The sequence below is a fragment of the Vipera ursinii genome (assembly GCF_947247035.1).
Source record: "Vipera ursinii genome assembly, chromosome: Z".
In the NCBI taxonomy this organism is placed as follows: domain Eukaryota; kingdom Metazoa; phylum Chordata; class Lepidosauria; order Squamata; family Viperidae; genus Vipera; species Vipera ursinii.
Window position 1 is genome coordinate 78420547 of NC_139517.1, and position 26567 is coordinate 78447113.

General features: G+C 38.8%; 1 protein-coding gene across 6 annotated transcripts; it reads left to right on the forward strand.

The window, feature by feature from the left end:
- The first annotated feature begins 150 nt into the window (after window positions 1-150).
- On the forward strand, window positions 151-25968 carry MTURN (maturin, neural progenitor differentiation regulator homolog). 6 transcript variants are annotated; one of them, XM_083378562.1, is made up of 5 exons: window positions 203-384; window positions 518-783; window positions 11276-11398; window positions 13685-13828; window positions 21431-25968. In XM_083378562.1, the coding sequence occupies exons 2-4, from the start codon at window positions 622-624 to the stop codon at window positions 13790-13792; spliced, it is 393 nt and encodes a 130-aa protein (XP_083234688.1). In that variant the 5' UTR covers window positions 203-384; window positions 518-621; the 3' UTR covers window positions 13793-13828; window positions 21431-25968. The 6 variants fall into 6 exon arrangements, with proteins under 6 accessions (XP_083234691.1, XP_083234688.1, XP_083234690.1 ...); XM_083378564.1 differs by having other exon boundaries at window positions 21485-25968; XM_083378561.1 differs by having other exon boundaries at window positions 22312-25968.
- The last annotated feature ends 599 nt before the right edge of the window (window positions 25969-26567 follow it).

Here is a 26567-nt window from a genome sequence, read left to right on the forward strand (position 1 = left end):
AACCTAGATATCCGGTTTTATGCATGCGTGCTGGCAGAATATTTCAAGAATTACTATCCTGAGAGTTGGTAGGAGGGGCCTTCAAGCAGGTGGAGAGGTGGATGAGGCTCGCGAGCTTAACAGAAGGACTCGGGTTTGAGAAGAAACGGGTGGATCCTTTAAAATCCAAGTAGGATCCGGCAAAATCCAGCTTTTACCCACACCCGTTAATTGACCCCCACAGAATTTAGCGCAGCTGCCCTGAGCCTATATTAGGCGGCCACTGAAGAGGAAAAGGCGGCGGCGGCGGCGGCAGGAGGAGGAGGAGGCGGGGAAGAAACAGCGAGCGACAGACAGACAGACAGACAGAACAGACAGAGAGCGCCAAGCAGCCTTCTACACCCAGTATGTAAACAATATATGGAAGTTATCAAGTAACGTTAAGCTAGTAAGCGGCAACAATCACTCAGGGTGCAAAGGAGGGCCCTGGCCTGAAGCACCCCCACCCCCAGTAACCCTTCCTTTTCCCTGCCCACAGAAGGGCCGACTGCCCGGTTTCCTAGCGGGCGAGGGGAGCAGAATCGGATACAGTCACAAGCCGAGGAAGGAGGAGGCTGAAGGCAGCTGCCAGTACAGAAGAGGATGGATTTCCAGCAGCTGGCTGACGTTGCGGATAAATGGTGCTCCAACACCCCCTTCGAGCTTATTGCCACGGAGGAGACCGAGAGGAGGATGGATTTCTACGCAGACCCAGGCGTTTCTTTTTATGTCTTGTGTCCAGAGAACGGATGCGAAGACAATTTTGTAAGTAGAGGAAGAGGAGGTGGGTGAACGAGCGAGCGGGAACCAGCGGTTTTGTTTTTGTTTTTTGGCCGGGGCAAAAGGCTGGAGCGGGGAGGCTGCTTGCTGTTTTTGATTTCTTCCAAGTCCCATTCCTCTTCCCCCCCCCCCCGCTTGTTTGCGGAGATGGCGGAGGAGAGACTTTTTTCCTCCCCCCCCCCCATACCGGGTGGGAGGGAAGATGGATGAACCTTCTATGGGTTAGAAGAGGGACCGCTGTCCTGTTTACTCTGGATCGTTTTCGGGGTGTCTGGGAAGGCATTATTCCACACACACCCTCCCACCCACCCCAAAACACAGTGGAAATGTCACCTGCCTTTTTTATTCGTGTTGGCCCTACCAGGCTAAATGGAGAAGTGTGTCTGTGTTTTGGTATAGTATACATCATGGCCTATTGTGTCAGTTTAACAATAACCATTTACTGTGATTTCTCCCACTCCCTCATCCATTCAGCATGTGAAAAGACAAATTGCTTGTTTGCTAAGGACTGTTGCTTCTCTCAGAAGATATGCTAAATTCTGGTTAGCATTTGTCTCCCCTCAGGGCTGTTCTGGAACTTTCAGAGTACCAGAAGAGGGTCTCTGGGGCTATGTAGAGTGCATTGTTTTCACCAGTATGTCACTTGAGCTTTGGACTTAGAAGCATATCTGGGTTACCTTGAGGAAAGGAATTTCAGATATTGACTGAGTTCACCACAGTTTAGCTAAGGAAACCATACTTTATTCTGGTTTTCTAAACCTTGGCCACTTGAAAATATGTGGACTTCTACTCCCAGAGTTCCTCAGCATGGCTGAATGAGGAATTCTGGGAATTGAAGTCCACACATTGTCAAATTGTCAAGATTAAGAAAAACTGGTTTACTCTGTTAACCAAGTACTTTATTACCCTGTTCCATAACACTTTCAACCATGTGGCCTTGGTTTGTACAACAGTCTAGGCCAGACTGGTTAGCTGTTACTGGTCTAGTATGTTGTGGAAGCATCAATAGGCAGTATGATTAGTTATCAAGAATATTGAATATTATCTGAAGAGCTAAGAGTTCCTAAGTGTTACTCAATGCATGATTTTCTCCATTTGCAGTTATCTATAGCACAAGCATGGCCTAGCAACCTCCTTTTTCTGTTTTCATCTGATGCCTGCACATAGCTGTGGTAGCTTTAAGCTATTCTTGAGTATCAAAATAAGAGTTTTCTCCTCAAACAGGTTTTGCCATGGATACAACCTGACTCATTTTACTAACAATTGGTCAATGATTTCTATGGAGAATGATCAGCCTGGCACTTATTGAACACTTTAGATTAGCATGAGTTTACCTCCTCCACTTCAAATCCTGGGTAGTGTTTTCAAGCCTCTGCTTTTGATAGGGAGCAAGTCTGGGCCTTTTAAATTCAGCTCACTCCATTTGATCACTAGGTCTCAAACTGATCCTTGGGGCAGAGAACTGGATCAGCCTGAAAAGGAGCTGATCAATGATTATAATGGGATCGTACAGTAGACCAAAGAAAGAGAAAACTCACATTGCCTATGCTCTACATGGCACAATTCTTGCCATGCCTGTTTTCATACTACTTTTGAATAGAGTTTAATGGTGGTTAGGTCACTTTGAATGTAGCTGCCTATAATATTTGAGCAAAGCCAGAGACGTTTTGCCAGAAAGCTAAAGCCCCGCAGTGTAGTCATCTATTAAAACTTACCTCTTCTGTCAAGCTCCAGATCACATTAAGATGAGGATGGTAAATATCCCACCCCCACATACATCAGTTGGTGACTTTTGGTGGAGAGGGAGGGAAACAATGTATATTCCCTCTTTTCCCCCACCCCCACTCCCCAAGATTTTTTTCTGAAGGAACCAGTGTGAGAGAATGCTTTTGATTTGCTGCCTTTAGTATTCTAAACAAGCAAATGGTTTTAGGATGGGACATACCTTCCTCAACCATGTCTGCTTGCCTGTAGAGCATGACACAGGCAGGAAATAGCTACTTTCTGCCAACAGCATGTCTTAGTTTGCCAAAGTAGCAAGTGTCTCACCCTTTCTCTTATAATAAGAGAGATAAAAAGCAAACCTAATTGGATTAACTATAGCAGAAAAAGGCAAGTTGTTATATTTTGCTCCATAGCTGCTAATCTACTCGTTCTCCAGTCAAATTAGAAAGTTAAAGTATAAAACCTATGTTAAGCTAACTCAGCATCACAAAACAGTTGCAAGCTTCGAATCCTCGGAACTCTTCTTTAGGGAGGGGTAAAAAGGAAAGGGTTGCTGTTCTAGTCATTAGTCTGCCTTTAATTTCAGCTGCATGTTTCACTTCATAGGCTAAATATAAACTTTATAATAAAAACCATTAAGGGCTGAATTGGAAAACAGACTTTAAAAGTTCAAAGGTGCTTTTTCAAAGCTTCTTGGATGAGAAGTGAAACGTTTTCACGGGAAAAAAGTCCAGTGGCCTTTTTGAAAAAGCACCTTTGGGATAACCATGACCTGGAGTCTAGACGATTGAGAATCTCTATAGACTTTGAAAACTGGACACCTAGAGATTGCTGTAAAAATAAATGCAATAAGAATCCACTGTATTTCTTTTTTCCTGCTAGCTTGAATGACAGTGGAGTAGCCAGTTTTGAAGGTTGTGTTAAAATACTTAGAGCAGTGGTGGCTTACCTATGGCACATGTGCCAGAGACGGCACGCAGAGCCCTCTCTGTGGGCATGAACCATCGCCCCAGCACACGTGGTCTCTAAAGGTTTGCCATCACTGGCCTAAGGCCAGCCAGCCTGGAGCCGCCATCAGGGAAGCACTCCCTCCCCCTGCAGCAGTGCAGCCTCGCTTACGGGCGGGCAAGGTGGGACCTCACGGAGGAGGAGGTCCCTCTGTGATCAGCTGCACCTGTGCTTGGCGGGCAACCTGTAGGAGCCCAACCCCGTAGCGCTGGCCATGTGGTTGTGGTTCGCCCTGCTGCACCTACTGCTCCAGCGGCACCTCCAAAGGGCCACCTTCCTCCAGCGAGTCTTCTCCTTCCTGGCGCTGGCTGAGGACGGGACGGTGCCGGCGGCGGCAAACTTGGCTGTGTCCCAGCCGCAGGTGAGGTTGCAGGAGACGCCAGTGTAGAGTGTGGGCCAGTGGCCGTGAAGGGAGCCCAAGGTGGGGACGGGCAGGCAGTTACAGCGTCCAGCTTGGTTCTTGTGGATGGCGGCTTGCCTTGCTTTGGGTAGGGCTGCCTTCCCAAACTCTGACTGCTCCAGCCAGCCCTGCAGGACACCGCCACTTCCTCTCAGCTGGGACTGTCCATGGGTGGGAGCAGCCGGAGTGGCGGACTCCTGAGCATGTTCAGAGTACCACAGCTGCCACTGCTCAGGAGCTGGCAAGGTAGAGGTGAGGGTCACCCACTGCCTCTCTCATAGCTGCTAGCGCTTGAATATGCAGCCTGGCTCTACCTGGACTGGGAGATGCCATCTCGCGGGGGGCGCCACTCCGCCTGGGCTGTCAGGCGATACTTCCCGGACTATTTCCCCATCACGGTGAGCAGAGGAAGTGGGAGTGCTGGAACTTCTTGGGGAGAACCACCCAAGCACAGTGGGGGTCGCCCTCCTTTAAGTGCACAGCCTAAACCTCATCTCCTCCACCATTGTCAAGCCAGTGTTGATGAGTAGCCCCCCTTCCTTTGCCATCCTTTCTGTGCCTCCTCGGTCAGAAAGTGTCAGCCCTTTTTAGACTTTTATTTTTATTTTAAGCTTTTATTATCATCTGCATGCTGCAGCTGACTCTGGTCCCCATCTTCCAGGAAGCAGCCGCTCCCCCACCCCCATTGACACCGCCCAAACTGCGTGCGCCCCTTTCACTGCATGGGGCTACAGTTGTTACTGCCGGCATGCATCAGCCGGCCTACAGCTTCCAAGTCTCCATTGGTAGGCCATTGGTCCCACCCACTCTACCGCATTCTCAATGGAAGCAGGGTGTTTGTCGCCTTGAGAGCAGAGGGCAGGGCTGGAAAAGCCCAGGGCAGGTGAGAGAGTATGTGCGCACTCTTTTTCTTGAGTTTCTCTCCGAACACTCGTACTTCCACATTGCCAGACCACATGTGAAGGAGCACACAGGCTTATCTCAGGAGAGGAATTGCCCATGCGGGAGGTGGGAAAGTTCATGGCAGCTCTGCCCTGCCCCCTGCCTCACCTCACCCCACAGGACAAGCCTCCTGCCCATTGCCCCACCCGCCAGAGACTCCCTGGATCTCCCTCAACCCTGCTTGGCCCTCACAGGTATCCGTTTCCATGAGCAACATCGAGGTGGCCATGGCCACCCTGGCCACATCCACCCAGTCTGCTGTGACCACTGTAGCCATGCCCACCCAATGGGCCACACCCACCCAGCACCCGGTGATAAGTGGTTTTTGGGTTGCAGTTTGGGCACTTGGTCTCTAAAAGGTTTGCCATCACTGACCGAGGGTTGCAAGTTCTTGGTATAAATCAATGTAGGTTTTCAGATTTAGATGCAATCCAACAAATTCACTATAATGACAATGTGTTTGTTTGTTTTGAAAAGTCACTAACTTTTTGTCCAATGTACCTTACATGATTGTTGTGTGGATGTATTTACCTGTGACTTATGGGCCACATCTGGCCTGTCCACTTATTCGATATATTTGCAAGAAAGTCTCCAAAAGTTGTTCAGGAATTTTAGTCCTTAATGTAAAAAGAGATGAAGATTATTACATGACATGCGCTATTGCCTTTTAAAATGTTTCTAATTTTAACTATAGTTAAGTTTAAATTTTGTTGAATACCATTGCTTGCTTTTTGAAGTTGACATGGGAATAAAAAAAACCAAGTCTGGTCCTAAGATTAAAGGAAATTGTGTACCAAGTTCTATTGAAACAAATGCAGATTAATAAAAAAATGTAAAAAGGAAAACCTAATATTTAAATACTAATTATGTAATTAAAGAATTTGACTGGCTCTGATTTGTTGACCTTTAGTGTAATTTGTGGCCTTGCAAATTAATTTAACATAGTGTTAGAATTCTTAAATCCTAAAAAAGAGATTTATCTGTGGAATTGGGTATTACTGTGGAAAAAAAATACTATGACAAAATTCTCAATGATATTGGGCCTTTTGAAAAGTAATGGAGCAGCGCTTATATAGAATTTGATTGTTGGGGGCAATTAAGCTGACTTTGTAATAATGCCGTTTGGGGTGTGTATGAAAGCCCTAATAAGCAGGCATATACATAGAATGAAGGCTACTGCTAAGCTTGCAAGCCACCATGAGTCTTCGGAGAAGGGCAGGATATAAATGGAATTAAAATAAAAAATAAATAAAATACTGAGAGTGTCATCATAGCATGATTTTATCTAGTGAGTGCTTCTTTAGTGAGCTTCTGTTTGGAAAGTTGCAACTGGTTAACTGAAATCATTCTAGTTGAATTCTACAAGAGCTGAGGTTATGCTTCTCTGGGGTAGCCTGATTCTTAAATAAAGACATCAGAATCTGGGAGAAGCAGTGAGTCAGTGGGGTTAGGAGGGCTAGAGCTTTTTAGAGGCCTCAGCAGATTCACAGTGGTGTATGATTTTTTATTTTTTTTTGGAAAGGTTAGGGTGAGTGCAGTAGTGCCTTTTTCAATGGAGTTTGGCATGAAACTGCTCTGGTTAGCTAAGTATACAGTTTTGTTTTTAACTGAAGGGGGAAAAATAACCTTGCTTACTCTTTTTAGCTGCTACGGTGAAGCAAAAACTACCCCTCCCTTTTTCCCCCCTCTTTGTTAAACTACAGCCTTATGTATTTAACAGTGTGGGTACTGTTACTTCAATAGAAGCACTACTTCAATAGAAGCACTGCTTTTCTCTCTTAATATAAAAGCAGCATCTAACTGTTTTTGGCTGTTCTTGAAAAACTCACGTAGGGTTGACCTTAACTGCTATTCAGATAGGCCTTGAGGAAATCTCAGGGCTGCAGAATTAGATAGGAAAGCCAGAAAACACTCTGAGCAAGAGCACAATTACCATTTTACCTTCATTTAAAGAGAATGATGTTTCAGTGCTGAATGAATACATTGAATTTTTTTCTCCAAGGCTTTACTAACTTTCAACTAATTCTGTGACTAGTTCTACACATTAACCTAGTGCTATTTCAAGAATATAACATTAAAGTTTCCATTCTTGCAGCATCTGTGAATGTGTTTAACCCTTGCACATTTATCACTTATCTTCCCATCTCATTCACTGTTAGCTTGCAGGTTTTCATCCATCTCTTCATAATCCATGATGCTTTCCTTTCTGTTTTTTGTTGTCAGAACTTGAGTGCTAAGTTCCTAGTTTATTAAGGAACAAGTCTTTTTTTTTATTGAAAAGTTTTACAATTTTTAAATACAATGAACTCCCCCCTCCCCTCTCCCCAACCCTCCCCTCCCCCCTCCCCGACTTCCCAGAGCTGAATACAGGGTATAATAATACAAACATAAACTAAAATATGCTAACAACAAAAATAAAACATTACGTTCTATCGGACTTTAACTCTCCAGAATCATAATATTAATAAAGTAACAACTAATCATACATCATAAAAATCCACTACTTATTCAAATGCTAAATGAAACTTTTTAGTCCCATATTTATTCTGAATATATTCAATCCATCTTCTCCATTCCACAATATATCTCTGTTGCGATTGGTCTTTCAAATATGCCGAAATCTTTGCCATTTCCGCCAAGTTGGAAACTTTCAAAGTCCACTCTTCTATAGTCGGCAATTCCTCCTTCTTCCAATATTGCGCAAGTAAAAGTCTTGCCGCCGTAATTAGATGCAACATCAACTTAGTGTCTATAACAGTAGTATCTGTAATAATACCCAATAAAAACAATTGCAGAGAAAACTTTTTCCTTTTCTTAAATATCTTTTGCATATTCCACCATTTTTTAATCCAAAAGGCTTTAACCTTTTTACAAGTCCACTATATATGAAAATATGTTGCATCCTCACAACCACACCTCCAACATTTGGGCTGGCAGTTCGCATACATGCTTGCTAATTTTTTAGGGTCTAAGTGCCACCTATAAAACATTTTATAAAAATTCTCTCTTAGTATTAAGGAACAAGTCTTGAACTGCAGCTTAATTTCAGGATGAGATTCTGGCTATTAATCACTACAAAGCACAGCTTTTGATTTAGAAAAAGTATGGAACTTGTCCTATATCAAACTAAGATTTCCATTCACACCACCCTACAGTAAGGGGAAGGAAGGAATTCATGGCTTTAGTTTCAGTTTAGTTTATGAACCTTTAAATAAATGTCCTAATATACAATTTAGATGGGGTAGTGGTCGTATAATTTATGGCCTTGTTTATATCTGGGAATCAAGGCCCGGGGGCCGGATACGGCCCACGAAGTGGTTTCATGTGGCCCGCAAAGCCATCCTGGAAACAGGGAGGGAACGGCCCCCACTGCCTTGGCCCAGAGACCCTCAGATCTGTCCCACTCCTGCCCAGGACCCCATAGGCACCCTTGATGCGAATTATGTAGAGCTGGCCACGCCCACCCAGTAGGCCATACGCACTCTAGCCACGCCCACCCAGTAGGCCACGCCCACCCAGGCGATACCCACCCGGCCCCCTGAGGGCAACCGCAATGCTGATGCGGCCCTCAATGAAATTGAGTTTGACACCCCTGCTTTAAAATATCCAGTTCTGCATGTTGCTGTTTTTCTTCCTCTTTCAAGTGTAGATTAATTACTATTTTTCCTTTTCAGCTTTCTACACAACTATAATAAAACTTTTCCAATGCGAAGTTTTGTTCATTCATCTGTCAATGGGCTTTACAAAGCATAAAAAGACAATCCCTGTCTGAGAATCTTACAATCTAAAATTCAATAGATTGGGGAAAATAAACTGAGAAAGGAAAAAGGGCAATGCTTAGTTCTATCATTTTTCTTGGTGTAGATCAATGATTGTTTTATTGAACAGATTTTACTTTATTCACTCCTAATGTCTCTAGACACCTTATAAACACAATAGCAATAGCACTTAGACTTATATACTGCTTCACAGTGCTTTACAGCCCTCTCTAGGAGGTTTGCAGAGTCAGCATATTGCCCCCAACAATCAGGGTCCTCATTTTACCGACCTCGGAAGGATGGAAGGCTGAGTCAAGCTTGAGCCAGTGAGACTCGAACTGCCAAACTGCTGGCAGTCAGCCAAAGTAGCCTGCAATACTGCATTCTAACCACTGCACCACCAGTGAACTCAATAAAATTTTAATCTATCAATATGCAAAGAATTTGAATTCTACAAAGTCTGCTTAAAATATTTAAGCTCCATTGTGAACTGGATGGCAAATGCATAATATTGTATAGGTCCTGTCACAGGAAATAATGGTAGCAGGATGTAATAGAATAATCCAATCTTGTAATTTTTATCGTTCCTTCTGCTCTATTTTTATACAAACCATTATCAGTTGGAATATAATATTTATTGCACACAATTTTTTTGCCAAGCTAGACTACTGAATAATGCAACCAAAATGTTCCATTTGCTGTCGTCTGGAAGGTCTCTTGAGTGTTGAAGCTGCTTCCACAGAGAAGTCTTGTTTTTTTGAAGTGATGCCAGGTGTTGAGAAAGCTTGGCTTCCCTCATGATGCATGCTAATAAGTCCTCCCTTGATGTTCCAGACATTAAGTGATATAGTGTCTGAACTTTTATTAGATTGATCAGCCTATAGAGAATGGGGACACACTGAGAGGCACTGTTGGCACTTGCTCTCTAACTCTAGGATTCAGTGGTTCATAGTCTGCCAAAGCTTGGCTTGATCATCTTCGGTTAGATTTATTTCTTTGGATGATCATTTAGACAACAGTGATAAGATTACTCACACTAGAACATCTTAAAATCTGAGCTGTTATTTGATGTATGCATAGAATGGATTGATACAAAAACTGAAAAAACATTGTTAAACTTTATTTCTTAGTGTTTGGAAACCATAATGTGCAAAATTTCCTAGCCAGCGTATCCAATCATCCAACATATTTGAAGGTGCTAGCCTAGGAAGGTATGATCTTATTGAAATATTTAATCTACAGGTTGACTAAAGAGGTTCATTTTTTTAACTTGGACTGAGTCTTTGAAAATGTGTCCCTTTAAAATCTGCCTACATTGGTGCCGATCAAATTTATTGCCATGTATGGCATTTTAGATTTTTTTTTAAAAAAATGATTTGCAATTGCAAGTTCAAACTAAGATCATGCAGCTTTCCTAAAAAAAATAAAAAATATGACAATTGTAGCCCAATGTTTGAACCATGAGTAACTGTTAGAAAATTGACAAAATGAATGACAATTAGAGTGTTATGATGAGTGGAATAGTCAATCATCTTATGATAAATTGGTGCTAATAATGGCCCACAATCAGTTTTGTTGTGAATAGACAAAATTTCTTAGCACCTCACTGGCTTAGGAGGGGTTTTTTCCCCTGCACCACACTAGTTCTACCTGCAAGTGTAATTAAGTATTCCAGTTAATTGCAGTTGATTTGCACTTTTTGCTTAATGGGGACTAAATGGAAAGGCCAAGAGAAATATCAAACTCTTACAACTTATTCACTCAGGACAGGCATTCAACTGCTAAGAACAGAAGGAGCATCAGCAGGTTCAAGAGGCTCTGGTTTTTTTGTTTTTGGTTTTTTTTGGTTTTTTTAAATCCCATTTATATCCCGTCCTTCTCTGAAGACTTAGGGCGGCTTACAATCTAAGCACAAATCAAATGTGCTTAGCAATAGCCTTCATTCTATGTATATATGCCTGCTTATTAGGGCTTTCGCGCGTGCCCCCCCAAGCGGCATTATTACAAAGTCAGCTTAATTGCCCCCAACAATCTGGGTCCTCATTTTACCTACCTCGGAAGGATGGAAGGCTGAGTCAACCTTGAGCCTGGTGGGATGCGAAAGTTTGGCTGAAAGTCCTTGGTAGTTGCTTGACAGTGCCAATGTTGTGCATTGAACCTTGTCGTTTCCTGTCCATCTGCTATGTTATGGGCAAGGAAGGAATTTGCATGTTGCATAAGTGAAAGGTATACATTCTTTTGTCACATAATAATCTATGTGTGCAGAAATATCTTTTTTTGCATTTCCTGTTTGTATATAGCAGCTGTTATTCATGGAAAAGGTAGGACTTAAATGTAACTATAATATAGTAATAGTAAACTAGAGAAGGTTGGATTTGGGGATAGGGCATTCATAGTGCCAGGGTTTTAACATCTTTCTTCTTGATACTCTCCGTAGATCATATTAGAACCCATGGCCTTACAGGTATTGCTGAACAACAGCTTCCAGCATCCTTTACCATTGGCCATGCTGACTAGAGTTGCTGGGACCTGTTGTTCAGCAACATCTGGAGCATCAGAATATCATCTTCCTCTTTCAGAGTTTCAAATACTTTTATGTTGTCATTTTTCATTTCTGGTTCATCACCCTTGCTTTGTCTTTCAGCATGTCTGGAGTGAAAGTGAGGACTGCTTACCTTTTCTGCAGTTGGCTCAGGACTACATTTCCTCTTGTGGTAAAAAGACACTACATGAAATTCTGGAAAAAGTCTTCAAATCATTTAGACCTGTAAGTGCACATTTTCTTTTCCAGTGATTTAGATCCAGTACACTAGGTGAACATAATATATTTCTTCTACTTCTCATAAACTGTCTGGCAAAAACACACAAAAATAAATGTTTATTTTTTAACACTTTATTTTCTCCATCTCTGGTCTTCCATTTTGCAGGCTCCCTGCTGGGGCCGAAACGGACCATACTGACTCCCCAGCCAAGTGAGAAATTGTGATGTTTGATCTTTAAATGTTGGGTCTGAAGAACTATAGAGAGGATGTCTATATTTATTTCTGTAGTGAAACTATTTTCTACTGCTTTTTTGATGGAATTTCATAACAGGTGTATTGACTTTCACCAGAAGAAATAGATGAACGAGCACTCTTTTTTTCCTCATAAACTGAAAAACAAATGTACATGCTGAATCATTTAAAAAAGTTTACTTCATTTTTTTTATCCTTCCATACTTCTAAAAACAGTAAAGCAGATTAACAAAATAATTTGCTAGCTCTTTGTGGTTTATTTATTCCAAAATAATAAAATCTTTTCCAGGTACAAATAGCATGGAAGGTAAGTAGTCTTATAATTCCTCAAATGATCCTTACCTACGTTAGTAGATTGCTGTGAGACAAACAAATGCAGGAAAATAAACTTTGGCCCAGAATGTATAACTTTTAATATGATTTTATGATCCAAAATCATGTAAATTATTGAAAATAAAATTTAAGCAAGATTTCAAAGACTTGTCAATATAAACACATTTACTTGAAAGTGTTTTTTTTTTATGTAACTAAAAACAGCAGCTTCATTTTAAAAAACAAGAAACGTTGGGCTGCCTAATCTGCTGTCATTCGTACAAAAGAAGCCAAGACTGAGAAATAAACAACACTAATTTTTATTATTCATTTTTCAATCAAGACTTCTTTTTTTATATGAATGAATTCAACACACACATTTTGTGTATAATTGGCCCAATGTAGTCATGCATTTTTGCAATCAAATTTTGAATTGCAAATTATTTCACACATATAAGTTAGATGTTGATTTTTCAGAATATTTACATATTCTAATTTTCATGGAAAACTTAAAAATTCAAGTACGATATATTTGTACATATCAGCAGAACAATGGATTCACTTTTTGTTTCCAGCTCAAAATATATGTATCTACCTTATATGGATTTAGAGTATTAGACTAATATAGTTTTAATTTGATAAGTTCAATGATTTTTCATGGATGTTTATTTTCAAGCATGTTTCCATATGGAGGTTTTCTGATGGTGTCATTGAAAAGACATTTGTACATATATTCAGTCTCTTTCTTCAGTTGAATTTTAATTTAAAAGTATGGAATCAAAAAAGTTACAGTTCTGGGCTTTCTATTTTTTTATAACTGTACTATTAAACATATATTCCATCTTTTTTCTTATATTGCAAGTAACCTTCAGTGCTTATAATTTGAATAATTTGAAGGCCAATTATACATCTTTCATCTGGAAATGCTTGTATTTCTCTCGATATCTGAAGCCCCTTCAGATTTACCAATAATTCAGCAGCAATAGGTTTCTAAGTCTGTTGCACTTTTTCATATGGAGATTTTTTAAAATGTCCTTGAATGTACAAATTAAGAACAAACAAGTGTGTTTGCAGACTTAAGTATTTTACTTAGAATGTCTGTTCAGAGAACTAGAATTGGCTGCAGCTTCTGAATAATAAATATTTTAACATTCTTCGTAACGGGTGAAATTCCTTGAATGAGATGAAGCCACTGATAAAATTATGCTGTGACTAGTCACTTATCAAATTATCTGTTTTCTTGAAAACATCCCTCAATCGTGCTATCTTTGCCTTCTTTCTCGGCTAACTTTTTCTGAAACGGATAGTTATAGAATTAAATTTTAGAAGCCTTGATTGACTAATAGATTTTGAAATTTTGCAAGCAAGTTCATGGGTTCTTTCTGTTTGTCCACCACTTGTGACTTAGCCAATTTTTCATCTTTCTATTCAAAAGAGTTCCAAAATTGGTCATAATAGTTTTCATTTTCATTATATTGAAAGCTAGATTCAGAGAGAGAAAGGCTTTTGCCTGGAAGATTCAAATAGAATCTAGTCTAGTTTTGCTTCCTATAAATGAAAAATATTAAAACAGTGTCTGCAAGCCACTTGACACTTCTTTTCATTTTAAATTGAAATATATCATTCCACAAATATTTTTTCAGGTTTGTTCTTGAGTATAAATTATACTTCTCATGTCATTATTTCATATTACACTTACAGTTTATTTCTTCCTTCTTTACAAATAGCTATTGGGGCTTCCAGATGTAGATGATGCCTTTGAAGAATATCATGCAGATGTGGAAGAAGACGAGGCCGAAGCTGATCCCCAACAGATGGGTGTCAGTCAGCAGTAATATTCAGAGGAATTAAAATATATATTATCTTACCAGGTGGGGTCTTATGCTTCTGCATTAGCATTTTTGAATTAGCACATCCTACTGGAAAACCTGACACCCAAACCCAAAGTTTAAAAATAAAACAGCAATATTATTTTTGAAAGTCTGTGATGAGCTTTGCTAAGATGTGGTGTGAATTAACTCCTGCTTCAGTTAATATTTTATGATGTTGTCTTGGTAGCATTCTGCCATTGTTAACTTAGATTTTTTTTTCTCTCACGGACTTGTCTTTTTTTGTTGTTGATATTATTATCATTTTTGTTTGTATAGAAGGATTAGCATTTCACTGATCTTAATGTGATTTGAATGTTGAACAGGTTAGTGTGTTAAATACTTGCAGGCCCTTACCAAGGACCATCCATGCAGAGAATAAATGCAATCAGCACTTTTGGTTCCCTCTCTCTCTATCTCTCTCTGTGTCTTTCTCACTTTTGTTTTTAAAGAAATATTACAGACTAAGGATCATGTTTCAAATTGATAGCATGCCATCAAACAACGCATTCCCAAGTCTTCCTAACTTTTGTTGGAAATATTTAAACAGGCATTTATTATTTTTATTAAAATCTGTAACAGAGGCACTATCTCCAGCTCCAAAATTGTATGTGTCCTTTTTTTCAACTCTTGCAGTTTACAGTGATCATGATTGCTGAAAAATGAAAGTGGTTTCCCAAATTTCTGTCATGGCCAACCTTTCTTAGTATGCTCGGCTTAAACTCTGCAGTGCTTAGCTCACCGATAACATCAAAGTTGCCCACGTTACCAGTTCCTAAAAGCCTTGAGAGATGCCATACACCTTTATCCATCTCCTGAAAACATCTTCATTTCCTTCCTATATTTTGGTTTAACACTGATATATTATTATAACTCAGGCCATGTTTCCTCATAGTTGGCTTCTAAATTATTTGCAACCTTTGTTAAAAATTCATGCTCATAGTAACAGTCAAAGAATTATTATGGACTCTAGCTGGAAAATACTGAAAGTTGCAGTAACACTAATGCATAGCACTAATGAAGGCTGTACCAACTATAGTTGGGACTAACACATGGATGGAGACAAGTATTAGTGTAAGTAGGAGAGAACAGGTATGTCTAATCATATTTACTTAATTTCGGCCAGAATACTCAATAGATAATTAAATTAAGTTATTTAATTATTGCAGAAGGCTCCTTATAGATTAAACAGTTCATTAATATTATTCAGGGTTTTGTTAAAATAAGAATTTTCTAAAAAATTTAATTTACACATACATACAAGAAGTGGCAGTGAGTGAAAACTATCTTTTGTGACTGCTTTGCATGAGGAAAATATTATTGGTTTGCCTTTTAGTAAATATCAGGCTTGGAGAAATCTTAGTATAGAACTTTTCAGTATCTAATGCAGACATGTCAAACTCGCGACGTCATGTGACATCACACAACGGTTTTGCCATTGCCGGCAATGGGATGGGTGTGGCTTCTGGATGACATGTCCGGCCCATGGGCTGGCAGTTTGACACCACTGATCTAATGTCAGGAGCAGACAGCAGACTTCCTGGGAATTCTTCTGTTAATATTTATAATACTTAATATTCCCCTGATTGATTTTATTTTGTTAACATAATTCTAATTTATCCGTATATAATGATTAGAAAATATAAATAGTGCATGGATGCAACCAAGATTTTTCTTCAGAAATGTTTCTGCTTGCCTAGGGAAAAAATGCAAACTTGAGTTGAGAGTGTCTTGGGAGTAATGTCATCAACTTGCCTTCTGGTAAAAGGGTGTTTTGTGACCAAACATGCTGATTTTGTGGGAGCTCTACATTGTGTTTTCCAAGTTCCAAATGTGATCATTGGCCCAAAAAAGGTTGCCAAATTATTCCTCCAAGGTCCACTCGCTTCCTATAGAGTAGAAAATCTATAAATCAACTGCCGATTTGGGAGTCCTCTACTGAGCTGATGTTGAACTCCATGTAGTACATAACCAATGCAATATTTCATGGATGATAGTGTAATTGGCACCATTCCATGCATTGCATCACTTTCTTGCATTGTGACACCTTTTAGAAGCAGCTCTTCTATTTGTCACTGTCTTTCTGAATTTACTGATTCTTCCATAGCTAATCAAATGTGCCATCCCTCAATGTTTAAATGGTGGTTGTCCACTGCCTCTTGGTTGGCTCCTTACCTTTTATCTTCTAATATATAAAAGGGGCTTCCTTCTTGGATGGCAGCATAAATCCAGCTGTATATCTAGGCAGCTCCTAACCAACAGTTTCATCTGTTTTCTAAGACCTGGGTTTGATTTCTGCATTTCAGTTGGTATAATTGATACTCCATGTCAATGTTACATTCATAACCCCTGTTTATATCACTTTGTTCAAAGTTCTTGGATATGTGATGTCAGCATTTACAAAATGTAAACAATTTTCAAAGTTGTATCTCTGTAGCTTTCTCAGTAAATTAACTTACCAACAATTAAAAGCAATTTTCCATATTAAAAATGGGCAAAAATATTTGATCAAAAATTTATCCATGAATTCATCTCTTTATCCAGATATAAATCACAGCTGGGTTCCTAAATAAAATAAGCATAGCTGTTCATCTCTATGACTTTTCGAGAAGAAAAAGAATATTCTTAATATTTACAAAACAAAGATATATTTTAAATTCTTTAATAAATGAATAATTTTATAATTTCTAATGATTGATATCATTGTCTCTACCAAGACTATTTTCAAAGAAAGTTTTTTGTGGATAGTATTTTCTTCTGGAATTTGTTGCTGCTGAAGTTTGTTTTAAAGGTTATTATCCCTATCACCATCTTTTTATATATGATTCAAAGTAGTGAACATTCCTAATTTTCCTGTCTCCTATCTTCCCCATAACAGCCACCCTGTGAAGTGGGTGGGCTGAGAATGAATGGCTCAAAATATCAAAATAAAGTGTACCACACTGCTTTTTGCTCCTGTCTTCAACACTGTTTATATTCCATGTCTGGTCTCTAAAACAAATTAGCATTGTAAATCTGCAGGTGCATACAGGAAGTAAGTCTTACTTAATGCAATAAGATTTACTTCTAATTGTGTTGACCTTGATCACAGTTTAATAATTCATCCCATATATTCAGCTAAGAAGAAAGTCTCAGGTTATGTTAAGCAAGTTTCCATGTAGGGAGCACTATTAAAATAGGAATTGTCTATGTTACCTGCTTCTATAAAAACATATACTATTGGTTGGGTTCATGTGTTGCAGTATGGTCTGTATAATCATGGTTTGTAAACAGTAGCTTGGATAATCCAAACTCTTAACAGCATTGTAGTTCAGCATGATTTGTGAATCATGCCACTGTCAATTGTGTGTGTGTGTGTATACACACATACACGCATTTCAGACATTTAAAAAAGTTAATTCTTGCTCTTTGATCATTTGTTATTTAACAATTCAGAATAATCCAAGTAGAGTTGAGGAGCTTTTTGGATAATTCATTTTATTATTAACATTCACATCTGTCTGAAGTTTTGTAAACAATGCAGTAGATTTAAACTTCTGAAATAAAGTTTTGAATTTAAATCTGTGGGTTCTATTTAATGCTAGCAGGAGGGCACTAGAAGAAAAAGTAACATGTAATCATACTCAGGCTAGGAAGTGATATAAATGTACCTGCTAGCTGTTTTTTTAAGGACATAGAACTACAAATTAGCCAAGTACTTCATTGACTAGTATTTGTGAATCCAATCCATGTGATTAGCTTATGTTCTGTATGCTTTATAGTTAGGCTAACTGTGTAGTCATGGCAAGTATTATCATTTGAACAAAGCTAGTATGAAAATAGGGACGCGGTGGCTCAGTGGATTAGGACACTGAGCTTGTTGATCAGATGGTCAGCAGTTTGGCGGGTCGAATCCCGAGTGCCGCGTAACAGAGTGAGCGCCTGTTACTCGTCCCAGCTTCTGCCAACCTAGCAGTTCGAAAGCACGTAAAAAATGCAAGTAGAAAAATAGGGACCACTACGGTGGGAAGGTAACAGCGTTCCGTGCGCCTTTGGCGTCTAGTCATGCCGGCCACATGACCACGGAGACATCCTTGGACAAGCGCTGGCTCTTCGGCTTTGAAACGGAGATGAGCACCGGCCCCTAGAGTCGGAAACGACTAGCACGCATGTGCGGGGGAACCTTTAGTATGAAAATAAGCTCTTAGCGAGCTTTCTACTTATCTACCATATATTTTCAAAATTCAGTTATGCATTATTATCAGATCTGGTCTATGAAAAGCAGATATAATTAGAGCATAGCAAAGGGAGCATCTAGAACAGACATGTCAAACACAAGGCCCGGGGGCCGGATCCGGCCCGCAAAGTGGTTTCATGCGGCCCACGAAGCCATCCTGGAAACAGTGAGGGAACGGCCCCCATTGCCGTGGCCCTGGCCCTGAGACCCTCCTTCTGCCAGAGACCCTCAGATCTGTCCCACTCCTGCCCAGGCCCCCATAGGCACCCTTGATGCGAACGATGTAGAGCTGGCCACGCCCACCCAGTAGGCCATACGCACTTTAGCCACGCCCACCCTGACCACACCCACCCGGCCCCTCGAGGGCAACCGCAATGCTGATGCGGCCCTCAATGAAAGTGAGTATGAGACCCCTGATCTAGAAGATCTGGTGGCCCCACCTACACGTGACCAATAGAATCAAGAGTGCAAAGATAAAGATGAAAGAGATAGGTTTGATAATCAAGATGGATATACTAAAAACAGGAAGCATTTTTTGCCTCATTTTAATTTCTCAATAAATATATATTTACATTCATTTTAAGAATAGAAAAAAGTGACATACAGGTGTAGTCTTTGACTTACAAACATAATTTTACAGCCTTTTTTGGTGTCAGTTGTTACGTGAATCACCATGGTTGTTAAGCAAACTCATTGTTCTGTAAAATTATGTTTTGCCAAAAACTGGAAGTAAATGCTTTTGGCAAAAATGTAAATCACGGATGTGTGACTGCAGGATGGTACAAATGGCTATAAAATGTGGGCCAAGCACATGAAGTGCTGTTACATGACTGGGGGTGGAGGGGGTCGTGTTGCTGTCAAAACTTAAGAACTGGGTCATTTTGGAGGGTCATAACTTTGGTCACTAAACAACTGGTAATAAGTCAAAGACTGCCTGTACAGTATTTGAAAATGCTGTTGCAAAATAAGTCCAGTCAGTACTGAAAGATTTCCTGAGTTGTGATATTTTGTCCATCTATTGATACCAACCAGTATTGCATAACAGCCTGAGCTGATCAATACATAACCACAAGATTTTTTCAAACTGGGAAGGAAAGGAGGAGTTTGAAGGAAAGTTTTAAGAGTTTGCAGAAGAAAATTCTAATTAGGTACAAGTTACAACTTTCTGTAATCTAATTCTTATTGAAAGCCAGAGCTTTCAAACTAAGCAGTGCTAAATACATCCAGGTTTTATATTTGGGCACTGCATTTATTGAAGAGAGGAATAGATAACAGGAACAGAAGAGAAAAACATTAATTCTCTGTAGCAAATATGAGCTAAGATGAATTTCTATTAGTACCAAGGCATGAGAGAATCCAATGACCTTTCCCTACACTGGAGTTCCCACAATATCTCAAGGTTTTGTAGTTAGATATCAACCAGAAGTATTTTTCATAGCCCTTTAACTATGTTGCATTACAATGGTCATCCCAAAGTAATGTAAGTAAATTAGCTAATTGTGAGAAATGATCAACATAGGAACATGGAACATTTTACCACCACCCCCAAAAGGTGAGATCTGCCCCCACTCTTTTCTTCTGCAAGAGCCTGAAGACTTGGCTCTGCCAGTTGGCCTGGGAACTCAATCAGGGAGTTCCACACTGGAGGTGGCTGCTGGATTGATGGCATGACCCCACCTCTGTGTTTCCTGCTTCACCCCAGCCCATCTTCTCGTAGTACTATTTTTTCATTGTTCATTTCATTTGTTTATTTTATTGTTTCATTATTTGGCTATTGTTACGTTTACACTTCTTTTCATTTTTCCGTTTCTGTTGTAAGCTGCCCAGAGTAACCTCATGGCAAGATAGGCAGCAAACAAATTTAACAATTTTTTTAATGTTTTATTGTATATTGTTTATTAGAATATTGAACTTTCAAAGCAATTTCATTTGCACGCAACAATTCAATAGATAAATAAGGATAATTGGTGGAGAATCTGAAAGATACATGACAAGAAAAAAGAGTGCAGAGGGAGAAGAAAACCTTTGATTCAATTACCCTACTGAACAACCATATCTGTCTACTTGTCTAAATTTGGATTTGCGTTACATTTTATTCTCTGCTTGGATTGGCCTGTTCTTTGCTAGCTTAGTCTTCTTTGATTTTTCTCTTCTCCTGCTTCTTGTTCTTGAGACACAACTTAATTTACTTTTCAATTTCCCTTTGCTTTCTCCCATCGGGGAGGGAAGAGTCACCAAAGGGAACTAATACTGCTCATGTTGTTTTTTTCACTAATGCTTAATAAGATTCATCAGAAGCCCTTTTTCAGAAGTAGGATTTATTTGGCAATTACTCCATTTATAGTGCTGTGTCTCTTTGTCTTCATTAACGGTTCAACCAAGGGGAAAAAAGCTCCAAGAAGGAGCAACTCAAGATCTCCTTGGGTAATGCTGGATCAGAAATTCCAGTTAAATGCCTAGGAAATTCTTTGTCAAGCTACATTTTTATGCTAGTTACAGGTAGTCCTCAGCCTATGACTCTAATGGAGCTTGAGCTAGGTCTACGAAGGAGGAAGACAAGCAGCAAAAAGCTCCGTAAACCCCAAAACATCCCAACGGGGAAGGAGTTCAGCTAGAGTAGGGCCGAGTGCCACATTCCATTGCTAGAGCGGCTTTCAAACAAGTCTCAGTGTTTGGCCAATTAAGTCATGCTTAATAAAACATCAAAAAGCCGGCAAAGGAACAGACTTGTTGAACAGCTAGCCAACGTGAGATTGCAAATATCTCCAGGCTCTTGCTAGGGTTTGGGGGAAATCCAGGAAGAGCTCCCCAAAATATTTCCCTTGCTCAACCTCTCCTTCAGAAACCCACATTTCTTCAATAAAGAAAACATCAAAAAGCAAGGGGAGGGACAGACTTGTTAATCTGCCCCCCCTCCCCATTAATGCTGGAACTAAACTCCACCTCTGCCCTCCAATCTCGATCTTTTTTAATCACCTCATTTGTTAAATTTGCTGCACGCCTAGAAGAAGGGTGACAAAATGAGTGAGTTACTTACCATGATGAATAACATCCAAGCTGAAGAGCAGAGACAAAAAAGCAAGCAGGCAAAGAAAATATTTTTGCATCTTGCTTTCATTGAGGAGCTGAAGAAAAAGTTCCAACTCTAAAAAGTTCAGCCAGCTAGAGCACAACCTACACAGCATACAGCCAGCAGCAAGAAGCTGGTTCCTTTCTATGTAGGTTTATGTAGCCATCTGCAATAACTTTGAACAGCTACTAAGTGACCAGTTGTATCCTGAGAACTACCTGTATATATGTGCAAAACCTGGAATGCATGTGCAAACAGAACTTCTGTTTGAACTTCTTTATTGTGTGATTTAGATTTTTCTGTGTAACGGTTCTTACAGACCTATTTTCCTGTGACTTCCATTGTTCCCTTCCCATAACCCATTCAACAGCAGAGCCAGGAGGGACAAAGGGGAAGATACTGATCTGTAATTTGCATTTTGATGGGCTTATTTGGTAAGACTGATGTTTTAATATAGAAACCCTTTGTAAAGAATGTAGAATAGTTGTGATTGGCCATTTTCATACTAGTTATAATTAATTATTCTTTCAAAAGATGCAAAAAATTTCCAGGCCCCAAATTTTTTTTCCCCCCTACCAATTCTTCCCTATCAGTTCTCACTCTTAATGAAAGAAACTTTGCTTCTGAGATTTCTTTCGAAGGATAATTGGATTTTGACAAAAGTCTCCTGGTTGGAATGTGATATTCTTAGATTTACTTCATTGCAGGATGGCCGAGGAGTAAATGTGAATGTCCTCTCTTTCATTGTCCGATAATATCTTCACTGGTGTGCAGCCTGCCTTCCCTGTCTTTCCATGCTTCAGTTAAATTCTAAGGGAAGAAGACATCACGAGAGAACTCCACTGAGGTTTTTTCAGATTGGAAAATGTGGACATCCAGGGTTATTTCAGGATTACGGAAAGATGTGTGAGAGAAAAGAAGCGTCCTTCGTCAGCAACCATAAAAGTAAATTCAATTAAAAGAGATGCAGAAGAAAATGTCAAGCGCCCTGAGAATAAAATAATAAAAAAGTATTTTTTTTCTCAGGGTGGGGAAAAACAAACAAACTACAAGGCAGATTTGAGAGTAACATTTTTCTTAGAAAAATGATGGAAAATAGTCATTAGCCTGCAACAGATAGAGGAGCTGAAAATATCATTGAGAAGGCGCCAGAAGAAACAGCATAATAAGATTATTGACCTGCCAGTTTTTTCTTTTCAGGTTTCCCTTTCTGTCATGCTATTTGACAATGAATAGCGGTATTGCTGCGCTTCAAAGACCTCAGTTTTCAATTTGACTTAACTATTGGTTGGTTTTGATTGACTTTATATTTTATTTATAATACATGTATTGATCCAAGTACAAAGACATGGAAAAAGAAAAGCGCACCTCTCACAAAAATGAATGAACAACACTCAACTATTGTCCCAGGCTGCTGGAAGTTTCCTTCAACAAATAAGTGCATTAAAGTTATAAAGTGCAACAAAAGCTTTTGAATATTTATGCACAAGAAGGTGCTCTTTATATATATCTGAATTCTCTGTTTTAATAAGATGGCTTACAATACCCTACAGAAAGTAGTTACCTCAGCATAATTAGATACATCCTTGATTAACTAGAATCCAATAATACATTGCATATTCAAGTTTATAATTTTAAGGAAGGGAGGCAGGTTTTCATCATTTTGTTGGCATCTTTATTTGTGTTTTAGGAATTGTAGTTCTGCAACATTTGGAGGGCTACAGATTCCTTTTTTTAAAAAAAAGAATACCTTTTAAAAGTAATCCTTCAGTGTGATTATTATTATTTAGAGATTGCAAACCTGTAATATATATTGCAAAAAGAAAGAAGGATATTGGTTAACCTGCTTAAAATTAGTGCTCATTCAATGAATTCCTGTCCATGTTGCCTTCTCCTAATGCCTGGGCATAAAATCAAAAAATGTAGCTCAGCATCATTACCTTGCCATTAAAAAGCTTACCAAATTTTTCATGATGAAGTCTTTCTTTTCCTTCTACTGAAGAATGTAGATATGTTATGAATAACATTTTTTCAACAGTTCCTTTTAAAGAGGAATGACTAAAGAGGAAGTTTAATAAGAAAAAACAACCCATGAAAAAGATTATTTCATTGTAGTTTTAAGTGTCTGGACAAACCCCTTATTTTGTTACAGTGTAAGTTTGATCAGCTATATTATCTTCTCTCAACCTTTTGGGATTTGTAATTTGATAACAAAATGAGGGTATCTTCGGAGTCTTCAGAAGATACCTCCTAAGAGAATGCTCCCTGTCGTTGGCTCTAGGCATTTCAGAATGTGCATTTCCACCATCTCCCCTTTGGGTTTTTAAATCAGTAAAGCAAGGGGCCGGCAATTAGTCTGAATTTGTATTGTATAGGAATGTGTAGATGCTGTAATGTTATTGAAAACAAAAACAGTCCATGAGGACTTTTATCTTTAAATTGAAAGCCTGGAAACAATAAAAGTCACTTGGGGTGGTGACTGCCAAGTAAATTGTCCAAGAGCCAATGATAGAATATAATTTAATGGTGTCTTAGCTAGTTATTATCAGTAGGTGATTCAATAAAAATTAGATGCTGGGAAAATAGATGGATGACGTGTTTTGCATACTGTAAAGCTGCATTTACTCTGTGTTATCTTTACACAGAGCAGGAAAATAGTTCCATCAGAATTGAAGAGTTGCTGTAATGTCATTAATTAGAAAATTCCAAGCCAAATGGGAAAAACAGTATATTAGGAAAAGAACAGTATATTATATACATTAGGAAAAGACATTATATTATATATATTAACGTAGAGCTGTGCAAATTTGAAATAAAACAAAGGCTGTTTTTTTTCTATCCCAAAGACTTTAGCAGCATGTCTTTCATGAGGAAATACTAGCAACATTTCTTGTTAACCTCTAGGGGCCAGTGCAATCTAGATTTTGATCACACTTCAAATTTTTGCTTTTTAACTTCCTTAGCAATGTAATTTTTGTTTGTATCGCTGATAGAAAATTGGTGCTGTCGTTGTCAATTTTAAATCACATGACACCTCCAATAGATTGTGAAAAGAAAGACTCCCCAGTCAAGGGAAAACAATCTTTTACAAAGTCCTCCCTTGCTAAGTGAGCAGCAATATTTACATGGACTAAGTGAAAATGTGCAGTCCTTATGATGTATCTTGTCTTTGTCCAAATCCTAATTATTATCAGAATCTCTCATTCCTGATGCTTTCATTTGCATTGGAAGAAGCAGAAACTCAGTTTTGAAAATTGAAGAGACACATGATGTCTTTTATTCAATAGAAAAAGGAGTGAGGATATTAGTTAATTTAAATAAAGCAGGGAAAGAAATAGCTTAGGGCATAAAACAGAACAAACAGGTAGAAATTACCGTAAGTGCTTGCTTGAGGGGCAGTAATTGCATGACTGATATAGAATGGGTGCAGTGATGGCTTTTGGGGTGCAAACCAGGGAATTCTGCACAGCCTCAGGTTTCCCCCCCCCCCCGTTTCTTCATGAGTAAAGATTTAAGAATATAGTTTAAATTGCACCTAACAAAAAGTCTGTAGTTTTTAATTCATTTATTTTGTAATGTTTTTCATATCTGAAACAAGACATATGTTAGCGTAGTTTATACTATAAACAATGCTATTTCTTTCCACTTGCAGATGACAGAAAATATATTCCTATGTCCACCTGTGTTTTATCAGGCAGTCATGGGAATTTGACTAGTTGTCGGGTCATTAATTGGAGTGAGACTATTAACAGAATGTGGGAATTATTTTAAAAGAATAGCTGCAAATAAATTATCTGAAGCCATCATGTTATTTGCCAAAAGGCTTAAGGAGCCTTTAGCCTTTTGGCAAATAATCCTAGATTTTAAGAAGGTAGAATAAGTGAGGTCATTCACACATTTGAGTGTCCATTTCATTAAACATTATCATGGAAAATATATAATAGCAAGAATAATGTGCAAGAATATGAGATCTCATAGTAGACATAGAGAATCCCAATCTGAGGATTAAGTGAACCAGAGGAATTAGAGATGGTCCAGGACAAATTTGTGACATACGTTCTGGTTTACCCTTAAGTACACCAACAGTGGTGTTGAAATTAGAAGGGGGCTATCCATTGATGTGCATAGGAGTAAAGAAAACAATAATTTCACATAGAAAACAGGTTTTCATGCCCAACAATTATTTGGCAAGACAATGCCTCCACAAAAACTTCAACAGTAGTAGATGAGCAGATTTGTGTTTAAAACTATTCTCACAATTTCCAGTAGGTCAGCAACTGTTGAATAAATTACTATACATAACTGAGGCATTTATTTAAAGGCTATTATTATTTAAAGATAAAGTGCATGTACACAAGCTTCAGTTGGCTAATTAATATTGATTTCTTAAAGATGAAAAGGAATATCATTTACATCTCTCACATCCCATCAGCCTGAGACAAGCTTTCACACAACTTTGCTTTCTGACAATACTATCAGCCTATTTGTTAGAAGGTATAAAGGATTGCCAATTATACACCATTTTATGTATTTGTGATAGGTGAAAGATTTGATCCACTGCAAATTATATTAGGAACCAATAGTAGATTTATTATGCCTTTATTATGCCATAGTAGATTTATTATGCTTTTGTTAACCCAGTGTAATCTGGCATAGAAAAAAAATCTATTTCATTTTGACCTATATAGACATATACAGTAAAAGAAAACAAGCTGTATTGTTTGAAATGGCCATAAGGAAGATAATGAATGCCAATTTTGACAGTACTATTAATTGTAAGAGGTATGAATTAAACTGATATAGATTGTTGTAATTTTATATGAATTTTGCTAAAATCTATGGTTGCAAATAAATGTAGTAAATGTAACTAGTGGTCAGTTGTCAACTTTGTACTTTTGCAAGTTAATATTTTTATCAAAAAATTAAGAAAAAGGATTAAATACATTGAAAAAAATGAGACCCAGCTAAATCTCTAGCTATTCTTAAATTGGGACACCAACAGTAGGGATGGCAATTTTGTCACTTCAATTGCTATATGTTACATTATAATGGAACAGCTCTGTAAGTATTTTGTAAAAATGGTAACACGAAAACTTAGGAAGAAAGAAGAAAGAAAAATCATCAGGTCCAGTCCAAGGCAGGAGTAAACAAAATGGAGGCTAAGACACTGGAAATAAAATTGAGGCTGCTTGGGGGGGAAAAGGTTCTTGTTTATTTAATTACCAGAAACTTCAGGAACAGTATGTTTCTGGGGTGGCTGACAAAATGGAGTTAGGAGTTGATGGGTTTTTATACCTCCTTTGGGCTTTATTTGAGGCTGTTCCTGTTCCTGTGCAAGTATTTTGACCTGAGCTTTTGGTATTCTAATGGTGGTGGGTTTATCCTATTATGTCCTAAAGGTCATGTTCCTGTCCTTGAACTCTTTGTTTTTCTAATCCGCTTAGCTCCAGCCTTCC